General features: G+C 55.8%; 1 protein-coding gene across 1 annotated transcript; it reads left to right on the top strand.

The window, feature by feature from the left end:
- The first annotated feature begins 3,772 nt into the window (after positions 1–3,772).
- Positions 3,773–9,815, top strand: C1QTNF6 (C1q and TNF related 6). Its single transcript, XM_011387499.2, has 3 exons — positions 3,773–3,937; positions 6,479–6,737; positions 7,498–9,815. Exons 2-3 carry the CDS (start codon positions 6,485–6,487, stop codon positions 8,043–8,045), a joined length of 801 nt encoding a protein of 266 aa, XP_011385801.1. The 5' UTR covers positions 3,773–3,937; positions 6,479–6,484; the 3' UTR covers positions 8,046–9,815.
- The last annotated feature ends 2,452 nt before the right edge of the window (positions 9,816–12,267 follow it).

Genomic DNA, 12,267 nt, shown 5'->3' with positions numbered 1-12,267 from the left:
CAACAAGGGGGATGCAGGTGGGGGTCCTGGACCCACTGCTGCCAGAGTTGGAATGGCGGCATGGGTCTGGGCCCTGTCACTGCCCCAAGCCTGCACAGCGATTTACCTGCGGCTCCAAGGGAGAGAGACAGAGAGACACAGAAATTCAGGGATAGCAACAGAAGGCTAGCTTTTCGGGGGGAAAACTACCTTGAAGTCCCACACTGTAGGGGACACAGCCAGGGAACCCGATGCATTCGGGACTGGCCCGCCCGGTGCTCAGCTCTGAGCTATACTTGGGTCACTCTGAGATTGTTCTGGTGTCCCAGAGCCAATCGAGAAATGAGGAGTGGACACATGGGGGACGAGTTAGGAGAGTTCAGTTGAGCTGTTAGAGTTCCCGCAGGAGAAGGGAGGGAACGAGGAAAAGGCTAAGGGGCAAGATCGGGGAGTGAGCCCGGACAAGCTTCTGTAGCTCCTGCGTCCCCAGTTGTGAGCCCCCAGCGAAAATGAAAGCAAGGGGCTGAGAGGAAGGAACAGAAGATTCCCCCAGGGGCTCACCCGTCCTGTTGTGGCCGAAAGGTGCTGCGCAGACTTTTAATTTGGAGTTTGGACGGGGTCCCTATGCAGATATTCTCTGCAATTCCGATGGTGACACCGAGCCAGGGAAGTTAGAAAAAAAAAAATAGTGGGAAAAGTAGACAGGACCAGTGGACTCCTGCTCGGTCAGAGAACACATCTCTCACCAGCCCCCTAGAAACGGCGTCGACCGTTTGCCCAAGGCCGGCTGATCTGTACGGCGTCGGGAAATGAATCCCAGCCACTCTCAGATGAGAGGAGCCCTGGCGAACTTGGGTGGGACGAATTTATGTCCTTCGTGGCCACCAGTGGGGAGAATCGTAGGCTGCGGGGGGAGGGGTGGGGTTACTGGGGGGGATGAAGGCATCGCAGGCCTCCAGGCGCCATGGCTCTGCCCAGTAGGTGGCGCTCACGGTTTCCTTTGTTTAGTTTCTTAATTGGTTACTGTACTTGAACAACTGGATCTGTGATTTGCCATTCACTACTTGCACAGCTGTAGTGAATGGGGATCCTGTTTTTTGTTCTCTCACTTTTTGACGGGCACACATGTTATTTTTTAAATACATGTAGGGTTCGGGGGGCTTTGTAAGCCCTAAATATCACTATTGGTATACCTTTTCCTAGCCCTGGGCTGGAAGGAGGATGTGGGGAGGAGCTCAGTTCTGAGAGTCAGTGAGTCTGTGCCTCATTTTCCTCATTTGTGTGCATGGGGGGAATGGGTTCATGCCCTCACCATATTCAGGCGTTAATCAGGGAGAAGCACTGATGGATAGCCGGTATAGAGTATGCCCATTGGGTGACCTGCCAGGCTGCCAGATGGCCTTTGCCGCCTCATGTCCCTCATACCTGGAGACACCAGGGCTCAGAGATAGGGAGACATGACTCCTGAGACGGAGGTGGGGCGGAGACATCAGCCAGTGTTGTTTGCCTCAGGGCTGGAGCTCTGTCTCCAAGGTACCCAGCCTGCTGGGGAGCTTGTAGAGATGGCTGGGAGACCATGATGCACAGATGGACGGATTTTAAGCCTGTGAAAGAGTGGGAGGAAAAGTATTAAAGTATAATGTTTCTGAGTCTTGGTCACTTGTCTGCCCTGCCTCCAGCCAGCTGCCCTGGACCCAGGGGGACAAGGGGCCTTTTTCTGAGCCCTTGATGTGTCTGGGGGCCAGAGGAGCTGGCCCTAGAACCCGATGAGCCAGATGTCGTCCCAGGGCTCAGCCTCCTCACCTGTCAGGTGAGGTGAGCAGCCTTCCCTGTAGGGGGGCTCTTGAGTACCTCAGGAAGCACAGTGCTGGCTGGCCACGTGATAGACCCTGACGAAACCATTCCTGTGTCCCCGTCCTGCTTCTCCTCATCCTCCATCCATCTTCCCTTCCCTTCCCCCATTCCTCAGATGCTAGGCTTGCTAAGCCAGAGAACTCGGAGGCAGCCAGCTGTCTCCCTCTCTAGTGCTGCTGACTCAGCCCTTTTCCTGGTAGCAGCAGAGTGGGGAGAAGGGGAGGGTGGCTCCCCTTGGCTCCTTGCCTCTGTAGCCCTGGCTCTGAGCCCTGGGAATGCTGCCTGGGGCAGGGCCATGTAGAGGACACAGCCAGTGTGGACCCGACAGTTTTCCCAGCAGCCATGGTCTTTCCATTTGCTTGCCTTTGGGGTCCCTTGGAACCCTAAATACATGGGGCAGGGGGGGTAGCTCCAAGTGAGCTGGGGCGGGGGAACGGGGCACAGCACAAAGCTAGAAAGTGGGAGAGTTTGGCTCTTATCCCAGCTTCGATTCCCATCTACTATGACCTTGAGCCAAAGACTTGCCCTCCCTGGGTCACACTGTCCCTGTGGGACGGATTAAGGAGTTGAATTAGATCATCTCTAAGGGTCTTTCCAGGCCTCGATATTCTGCCGCTTTGATTATCTAACAGGACTAATAGGACAACAGCCCCAGATATGAGAGCTGGTTAAGGACACATAGCCCAGGCACTGTTCCATCCTCCACGGCTTGTCCAACTGTGAGCGGGGACCTTGTCCAACTGTGAGTGGGGACCGGCTAGGTTTAGTGCCCAAAGTCCCAGATTTTACTAAATCCCGCTCAGGTCTCTATGCCTGTGCCTCCTGAGGGTGATAATGTTACCATCTCTCTCTTCCCAGGGCATAGACCCTGAACTGTAGCCTTTGCCCACAACCACGCCCACTGTGCCATCGTGGGAAGTCGAGAGGGATGGCGAACGCTTCCATTCTGTAGGGTTGTGGTTCCTCTTCACTAGCTGTGTGACCTTGGACAAGTCACATCAACTCCCTTTCCCAAAGGTGGGGTGGGATTCATTGAAATAGTGGATGTAAAGACTCTTTGGGTACCCGAAGCCCTGCAAAGTAGAGGCCTGGTCCAGACAGGAAATACTCAACAAATGTAGAATGAGAGGCTGCTGGAGAGCAAGAGGCATTTGACAGTCTTTGCACAGGGGTCTCTGGCTGCAGAGAACCAGGGCTGCAGCTTTGCTAAACCTCCCACGGCCTAACCAGAGGAAGCTAAGGCAGGATGCTGCCAACGCTGCCCAGGCCCAGGGGCACACTAGACAGGCTTCCTGCTGTGAACTTCTTGGGGTCATTGGCACGGAGGGATTGGTGCTAGAAGACCAGGAGGATGAATTAATCATGGCGTGATTCCAGGCAAAGGAGGAGGACTGGCAACCATTGGGGTGGGGGTTTTGACCTGGCTGCTACCCTTACTTGATACCTGAGGAGATAATACCTCTACTCAACAAGGCAAAATCGTACTGAGCCTCCCGTGACTGGCAGGGATGGGGCTGGGGGCCAGAGCTCTACAGACACCTGGGGTGTCACTATCAGGTGGCAGTACCACGATCTGAACCTGAGGCTGCTGGGCTGGAGCCTGTGCCCTCTCCACTCTCCACCCCCACACCCCATCCCACCCCAACACCCCTGCCATATAGCAGGATTCCAGCACTGCCTCCCCCTTCCTGAGCAATTCATGGGGTTCTTGCCCCTCCCCTTCTCCACCTCAATTTCCCAGCCAGCACTTTAGGGGCCTCAGATCCCTCTGGCTCTGAATTTACTGGGCCTCTGAATCAAAACGAGACCCCACAGGACCACCAAAGAGTTAAGCCGAGGAAATCCAGAGCTCCCTTGATCTCGGCAGAACCCAGCGGCTGGAGGGGAGGGAGCGGGGAGGAGGGAAAGTGGGAAGCCAGCTCAGCTCTCTCCCTCCGCCCTCCCACCCTCTTGCCCGGCCTCCATCCCTTACTCCCTCCCTCCTCGGCTGGGCCTGGGGGTCTGGGCCAGCAGTAACTTATTATTGCAGACATGGGCCAAGGATCCAGAGGCTGCCCCGAGGCCCGGGGTCCGTGAGCCGCTGTGCAAGGCTGCAGGACACAGGGTGAGTGATGGGAGGTCCTGCAATTCCCACGGCGGGCAGGCAGGGCGGAGGAGGCTGGGGTCAGAGCCTGGAATTCCTCTCCTCCCTCCTCTCTTCCTGGACACACCTCTGGCCCTGCATTATCCCTCTGACCCTGGCTAGGCCCTCTGGGCTCTCCCCTCCGCATTCCTTCCTGTGACTGAGACCTTAGCCTCTGGTGAAGGGCTGCTCTCAGCTGCTCCTGGCTTGTGCCCGCTGCTGCTGGGACACACACCAACTCAGCTCAGCAGTGCTTGGCCCCTCCTCCCACCCCAAAGAGGTCCCAGCTCTCAAGTAGAGACATCAAGGATCCCCAAATCACCCCCAATGGCATGGTCCTTACACTGAATCCCTGTCTGGCACTCTCCCCCATGGCTAGTCTGCCTGTCCGCGATCCTGGCTGTGTCCTAATTGTTACTTTTGTTAAAGGCTGCTTCGCTTCCTGCTTCCTGTAACCCCCCCACCCCCACCCCCCATCACGGTTCATGTCTCAGAGCTTTTGATTCCCGTGTGACTAACAGAAAAGTCCCCAAACTGAGCCAGTCCTCTGGGAGCAGCTCTGCTCTTCCTAGCTCCCTCACCACCCGGGGCAGGCACCGGCCGTGTTGGCTGGAGGATGGAACAAATTTTTTATTTAGAGTCTTTTACAAGTCAAGCACCTTCCCTGCATTTAAATCTTTCCAAACAACCAGGGAGAGTGGTATTGTCATTTCCTTGTAAGTGTCAAGGAGCAGGAAGCCCAGAGAGGTTAAGCCACTAGCCCTAGGTCACACAGCTTGTAAAGTATTCTGGGATCTCAGGTCTGTCTCTAAGGCGTCAGCTTTTCCCATGAGGTCATATTCTGACCAGGAAAAAGATGATTTTTGCTTTTCTCAACACCACTGGGATGTGTAATTTACAAAAAAAAAGCGCGGGTGTTAATCTTGGACTGAGGGGATGTTGACATATGAGGTTTTGACTTGCCTTATGAGCAGAACCAGGAAACAGGACCAAGGTGAGGAGAGAGGGCTTGGGAACTGGTCACCAGCAGGACGGAGTGATGGCTCCTGGGGCTGCCTGCCCTGCCCCCCCCTTCTGCTACGACCCAGCCCCAGGGAGGGGGAGGTACTGGGGGGGGGGAGGGTACTCCTGTCCCTTTAAAACCGAGCTCTTACCACAGTGCTCAGCAGAGATAGGATGGCATTTAAAACAATAATAATTTTACCTTCTACATGTATTAACCACAGAAAAATATTTTTGAATTGTACTAAATGTTAAAGGAGAACAAAAAGGAAATAAACAAAGAAACGCCAGAAGTGTAAAAACCAGTCTGGTTTCAAAAGCCGAGTTTCTGATCCTGAGATAACTCGACACCAGCCCCCAAACACAGCCACCACCTCAAAGGCTCTCTGCCCAGCTTCCTGCCCACCCAGCCCCCGGCCTGTCTCCAGCAGCTGGTGTCCAGGCTACTTCCTGCCCCTCTCCAGGAACTCTGGATCCTTTCTTTGGCCAAGGCCAAAAGAGATCTTCATAAACCCTTGGACTTTTTGAATTTTCCAGACCTCCTAGTCCTGCCTCTTAATTCTAATTTACCTCCTTGGCAGCTGATTGGCAGACCTAAGATGATTGACACGACCACTGTCCAATGAATTAACGCTCCTGGGCCTTCCCTGCAAGGAGGGATTCTGCTGGAAGGTGGAGTTGTATATGTCATCGACTGCACAAAGATGCCAAGCGGGGAGGTGGGCTGATACCAGCCCTTGCAGAGCTCCTCGGCTTCTGTGGTGCTTTCTCTTTTGTTTCTAATTTGTCTGTTCTGAGGGGTGCCTTCCTCTTCCTTGCACAAAGGCATTATATAGGCCAGCAGTGGCCTGCAGCCTACAACTCAGCATACCTATTCCAGGCTTGTCAGCAATACAATACTAACGCCATGCAGAACGCCCTGCGTTTTCTCTGGCAGATGGTCACTACCTGTCTGCTAGAATAAATGAACTTTCTCGTTTCCCTTGCCAGGACCATGATGCTTATGTGCAGAATACTTTGTGTTTGTCCCAAGGGCCCATTGACCTCTCTCACGCGGCACCAGTGCTGGGTGCTTGTTGAACATGGTGGAGTCCATGGCAGGAAAAGAAGCCAGAGGGAGATGTGAGGACAGTCTCAGTGGTTATGATGCAGGGAAGCCGGGGCGTCTTCCTCACCCACCCCAGCAAAGGCCTCCTGGGACCCTTCTCTGCTCTTGGCTGTGGCTCTCTTCAGAGGGGCTTCCTCCTTCCGGTCCCTCGTGTGGCAGAGCCTCCAGGGACTGGGTTCCTTCTGGGACACTCAGGCTCCAGGCTCTGCCTTGCCATAAGTCTCTGGGACCTTGGAGAACTTGCTCCCCTCCGTAGACCTCAGTGTTCTTGTTTGCTAAATGGGGGCAGTGACACTCTCTCCCTGAGTTATGTCAGAAGCACACTTGCTGAGGGTGGCAGCATCCACGCTGGCCCCGGGCACCGTGGAGATGTTAAGTTAAATATGGTTTCTGTCCCTCTTTCCCTGCTCCAGATCGCCATGGGGATGGCTGTCCCGCACCTCCTCTGGGCAGTGCTCCTTCTTCCTCTCTGGGTTTTTGGGGTCCCCACTGAGGAGCCCACCTCTGGGGAAGCTGTAGCCTCCAGTTCCCCTGGGCACTGCCAACGGTGCTGTGACTCTGAGGAACTTCCAGCCCCTGCTGATGCTGCAGATGTGTCCTCGGCCTCACCGTCCATCCTCCCATATGTGATGCCTGAGGTCAGGCCATATGTCAACATCACCATCCTGAAGGGTGAGTACTCATACGGGGCTCGAGCTGGACTGGCCTGGTGGGGGGACAGGCAGGGCATGGGGGGGTATCTCCCTGGGCTGGGAAAGGTGAGGTGGAGGAAGCAGGAGAAGCCGGGGTCAGTGGTGGGGGCTGTGCTGGGAGCGGAGGGTTGAGCCAGGCAGAGGGCCCTGCGCGTGGGCGCGATCTTTTTCAAGATATAGTTAAAAGAACCAAGACCTCAGCCACGAAATGGCCCAGGTCACACAGTGGGGTGTAATGTCAGCCAAAGGCTGCCTGACTCCTCACTGGGGTGTTTTCCTGGGGGAGGGGGCAGAGGTATTTTCCTTGATTCTTTTTCTGGGTCAGAAACGCAAAGCGCATCCTGCTACTCCCCACATCTCATTAGAGCCTGGCTGGGTGTAGTGACTCCCCCCACCCCATCCCCATCCCCCATGGCTGGGGCTGGCCTTCCTGAGCCCACAGTGGGACCTTCACTGCCGGAGGAGGGGATCAGGCACAGGTGTGGAAACAGGCCGTGGTTGAAGTCCTGCCTCTCCTGCTCCTGAGCTCCGTGACCCTGGGCCGGTCATTTACTACCTCTCAGAGTGGGATGGTCATGGTGTCTTCAGAGGGGCGTTCAGGTTGGCGATACCTGGCGTGCAGTAGGTGCTCAGTACCCGCTGCTCCTTCTCCGAGCAGAGCCCTCTGCAAACAAGTGTAGGTGCCCCCTTGGTTCAGGCCTGGGTGCCCCACCTCACTCCTTCCCTTCTTGTTCCCACAGGTGACAAAGGGGACCGGGGCCTGCTGGGCACGCCTGGGAAGCTGGGCAGGGAGGGTCCCCGGGGTGAGCGCGGTCCGCAGGGCACCAAAGGCGCCAAGGGGCAGGCGGGCAGCCCGGGCGGCCCGTGCCAGATGCGCTTCTCTGCCTTTTCGGTGGGCCGCAAGACGGCCCTGCACAGCAGCGAGGGCTTCCAGCCGCTGCTCTTCGATACGGTCTTCGTCAACCCGGATGGGCACTTCGACCTGGCCGCCGGCCACTTTGTCGCCCCCCTGCGCGGGCTCTACTTCTTCAGCCTCAACGTGCACAGCTGGAACTTCAAGGAGACCTACGTGCACGTTGTGCACAACGAGGAGGCGGCCGTCATCCTGTACGCGCAGCCCAGCGACCGCAGCATCATGCAGAGCCAGAGCGTGATGCTGGCGCTGGAGCCGGGGGACCGCGTCTGGGCGCGGCTCTTCAAGCGCGAGCGTGAGAATGCGGTATACAGCGATGACGTCGACACCTATATCACCTTCAGCGGCCACCTCATCAAGCCCGAGGATGATTAGTGCCTCCGGCGGGCAGCCCTGGTGCAGGGGGGCCGTGGGCACGTCCCATCCCCCACAGGGCCTCGGTGCGCGCCCCTGTAAAGGGGGCCGCGCGGGGCCTGGCGTTCCTGAAGTCCCCTCTTCTTTCCTTCCCTCGCAGTCTGTTTCTGCCCGTCTCCTCTCTTGGATGCATTTTAAGTGGCGGTGGAACCTAAACATTCTAGAACTTTCCCAGCCTTTTAGACCAGTGCTTCTCAAACTGGTTTTGAGAATATGCGTATGAATCCTTTGAGGATCATGCTGAAATGCAGATTCTGATCCAGCAGGCTTGGGGCGGGCCCGGGATCCTGCACTTCTAATGGGTTTCTGGGTGACGCGGATGCTGCTGGTCTGTGGAACCCATTGGAGTAACTGGACTCTGGTTCTTTCACAACATTCTAGTACTTCCTGAACATTCTGGAATCCTCCAAGCATTCTAGAATCTTCCCAACATCCTTAAATTTTCTCATTTCTCTGTCTCGCCCCTCCCCCTTCTCACTCCCTTCTGCACCCCTATCTGTGCAGCTGATGCTCACTTATTCTACACCCAACACTCGCCGGGCGCTCACTCTGTGCCAGGCCCCGGGAAAGCTGGGGGTGAATCGAAGGCAGGTCCGGCTCTGGAGAGAGTGCAGTCCAGCTGGGGTGGGGAGATGCGGAAGGTTTCTGAGCCTGACGCGGAAGGTTTCTGAGCCTGACGCGGAGAAACGCATGGGACTCATCACATACGTCTGGGTTCTGGGAGTTCAGACTCTGGCCTTTCATTCCCCACCACTCCCCAAGGCTGATGGGACAGGGTCCTCGAGGTGGGGAGTGTTCCCTGCCTACTCCTCTCCTTCCTGACCAATGTCCATCATTAAAGCAGACCTCTGATGGCCTTGGTCAGGGCAAGGGTGCTGTGAGGAGAGGACCCAGGGGCTCGGGGGCATTTGGGAGTGAAGGGGGCCCCTGTGGAAGGGAGCACAGACCCATACAGGCCCACAGGGCTCATATGAGCACCTGCGAGGACTTCTTCACCCCCTCCCGCCCTGCTCCCGGGACTCCGTCAAGGCCTCGCTCAGCCCGTCCTGGCGAAGGTGCATGGGCCTCAGTTCTCCCAGGCTCCCAGCCACTGGTAGACACTGATGTCTGTCCCCAGGTGCTCTCTGACCCTCCTTGGCCCCTCTTGCCAGTGCCATACCCCTGGCTTTCCAAACTTTAAGGTGCTGAGGCCCTGGTGGGCAGCTCACGCCCAGCAGCGTCTCTCTGGCTTGGTGCTGCCTTTAGAAACGGCACTGGGCAATGGGCCAGGACAGAAGGCACCAAGCTTTGGACCCCTCAGCAGGTCTGGGGAACTGAAGCAGGCAAAATTTCAGGTCAGTCAGGAGGACCGTCCTCTGAGCCATGTTGCCAAGAGAGGTATTGGGAGAGACCCAGGCCAAGTAAGGGACATCAGGCTTTCTGTACCTTCTCCCACTCCCAGGGTGGGGAAGCCTGGCAAGCCCCGGCCTTCCTCTTCCCCCACCCACGTGGCTTGACCCTCTTCTCAGAAGGAGGCAGCCTCCACCCATTGGTGCTTATACCGACTTTGGGCAGAGGGGTCTGGTGGTGGTCTCTGGTGCTCACTCACAGCCGAGGGAGCCATGGCTGTGTGGCTGGTGATGGCAGCCCGGCCTGACCAAGTGGGAAGGCGGGTGCTATGCAACCACTCCCAGCCCATCTGCACCCTGCCCTGCTTGTCCAGCGTGATTAAAGTTTTTGTGTCTTCTTGGAGTTTCAGTCTGGTTCTTTCTGCTTGGTGCCCTTTTCCCACCCTGGGAGGCCAGCCAGTCCTGGTTGCCCTGGGACCCAGATCTCTGAAGAGACTGAGGGAGCCCAGAGCTCCACTTTATGGGCTCCCCACCCACAAAGAAACCAGCCCCCTGCATCACTCAGGCATCCGCGTGCCTTGGAGTTAGCAGAACCAGCTCAGAGTCTGCTATGTGTCACCCTGGCTGTGGCCTCAGGAAAGTCCCCACTTCTCTGAGCCTCAGTTCCCCGTCTATAAAATGGGGATGGCCATCAGGACTAAGAGAGAGGTTGCCTGCTGAGTGCTACGTTCATCCTTTGAACCACACCTACTGAGCACCTGCCGCGTAGTGTGTCCCGCTAGGTGCAGAGGCTGCAGTAGGGGTCACAACCCATTGCTTCTCCTTGGAGAGCATCCATGGGGCTTAGGCTCTGGTCAAGTACTCGGAAGTTCTGGACAAACCACAGGCTCTCATCTGGGGATTCTGTCTTGTGTGTGTTGTTTAATATTTACAAGAAAACTGTCGATATTCAATGGAGGAAAACACACGCTACATGGTACAGTGGGCTTACTTTCTAAGCTAGCATGGTGGCTACTCACACACATGTATCTGAAATAATCCACGTCAACTCTCCTTGATGCACGTGCATCCTATGCTGCTGTGTTCGATGGCTTCCTGGGCATCGTGTGGAAGAATATTTTATAAAGAACAAACCACCATAACTGTCCCAGGTTTCAGCAGAGCCCAGTGGCCAGCCCAAGCTAGAGTAGACATGAGTCTGTTTCCTCGGAGCCCACCTGGCCACTGAAGGAGGTGTTCCCTGCCCCTGAACACCTTGCAGCTCTCCCCCAGGAGGCCCCTAACAGGCCCCTACCCATGGGCGAGATCTCTCAGCACACTCTGGGCCCACGCTGTTTATGCATCGTCAACCTGACTAGCTGCCTGCTCTGCCCTGGTGGTAAAGGCTGTCCCTGGGACCAGGTAGCAGCCTTTGCTCATGGACGTCCTGCAGGTAGTTGGTTTGCTGATTGCTGAGACAGCAAAGCTTTTGAAACTGCTTGTCAAGCACCTGCAGGAGTATTAAAGTTTGTCCTTTGCCAAAGGTCCCAGATATGTCCAGGCCACATTCGGCCACATTAGCCCGAGGTGGACAGCCCCTACGTTGTCTCGTCTGACCTTCTGCAAACATTTCTCCCACCCCTGGTTCAGATGCGGTCTCTAGACTCTCTGGGCCAGTTTCCCCTGCAGGATCCCAGTTCCTGACTTGGTGGCACAGCCTAGATGTATATTAAGAACCATTAGATTTTTGTGATGGAGACTCTCCTAGCAAGCAAGGTCTTGGTTGGGGTTGGGTAAGTGTCCCCCAAGCCTGCCACCAGGTCTGTGGGGATAACATCCCCCAGCGGAACTGCAAAGCTTAGTCCTGCTGACTTCATTGAGATGGTGAAATGCCCACATAGCCACCTCCTCGCCTTGGGGCCATCTTTTTAATTAAACAAATGATGTGTTCCCTCCGAAATGTTAAGTAAGGAACAGGGAAGGGAAAAGAGAGGAGGGCCAGGAGGAGAAGCAGCCCATGAAATGGAAAGTACCCTAGACTGGGAATCAGGGGACCTCACCCCACTTTGCCATTGCTTGGTTGGATAGCCTGGGGAAAATGCAGGAAATATGGGGAAGGAAAGGGTGAGCGAACAGTGATCTGAGCTGAAACCAGGGGTCGAGCTGGTACAGTGTCCCTGGGCTTGCTGTCTGGATAGATGGGCTGGATCCATTCCATGGGCGTGGGTAGGGTGTGATTGGAAGCAGTCAGCCTTCCTGGGAAGAGGATCCATACAAAAGCTCCTTCTGCCACGTGGAAATACAGGGAAGAGAGAAGAGTATTCTGGAGGGGGTGATCCGGGAAAGGTTCTTAGTGGAGGGGCCATTTAATCAGGGCCTTGGAAGATGAATAGGAACTTGAAAGGCACATATTATGGGGAAAGGAAACAGTGGGATGAAAGAGTCAGAGGTGGGATAATACAGTCTAAGTTCTGGATAGTGGGAGGGACCAGTGTGCTAGATAAATGTTTGGAAAGGAGGGAGGGAGGGAGGGAGGGAGGGAGAGAGAGAGAGAGAGAGAGAGAGAGCGAGCAAGCATGAGCGAGCAGGATGGGATTTGAGACTGGAAAGGTAGAGGCCCAGCGATGAAAGGCTTTGAACATCAGGCTAAGTCTGGATCTCCTAGGTGTTGGGAAGCTGCTGGAAGGTTCTGAGCAGAGTAGGTTACTGGTTAGAGCTGATTTAAGAGGCAGATCCCTCTGCTGGCCAGGTGGAGCATGAATTATAGAGGGCAAGACTGGAGGCAGTGAGGGGGTTGTGCTGTGGTCCAGGGGAGGACATGGGATGCCTAGAAACTGGGTGAATTGTGGATGCCATCCAGGAGGAGAGGGCTGTGT

This window comes from Pteropus vampyrus, unplaced genomic scaffold (assembly GCF_000151845.1).
Source record: "Pteropus vampyrus isolate Shadow unplaced genomic scaffold, Pvam_2.0 Scaffold16, whole genome shotgun sequence".
In the NCBI taxonomy this organism is placed as follows: domain Eukaryota; kingdom Metazoa; phylum Chordata; class Mammalia; order Chiroptera; family Pteropodidae; genus Pteropus; species Pteropus vampyrus.
The sequence above is the reverse complement of the archived record's forward strand: the minus strand, read 5'-3'. Positions and strand labels throughout refer to the sequence as shown.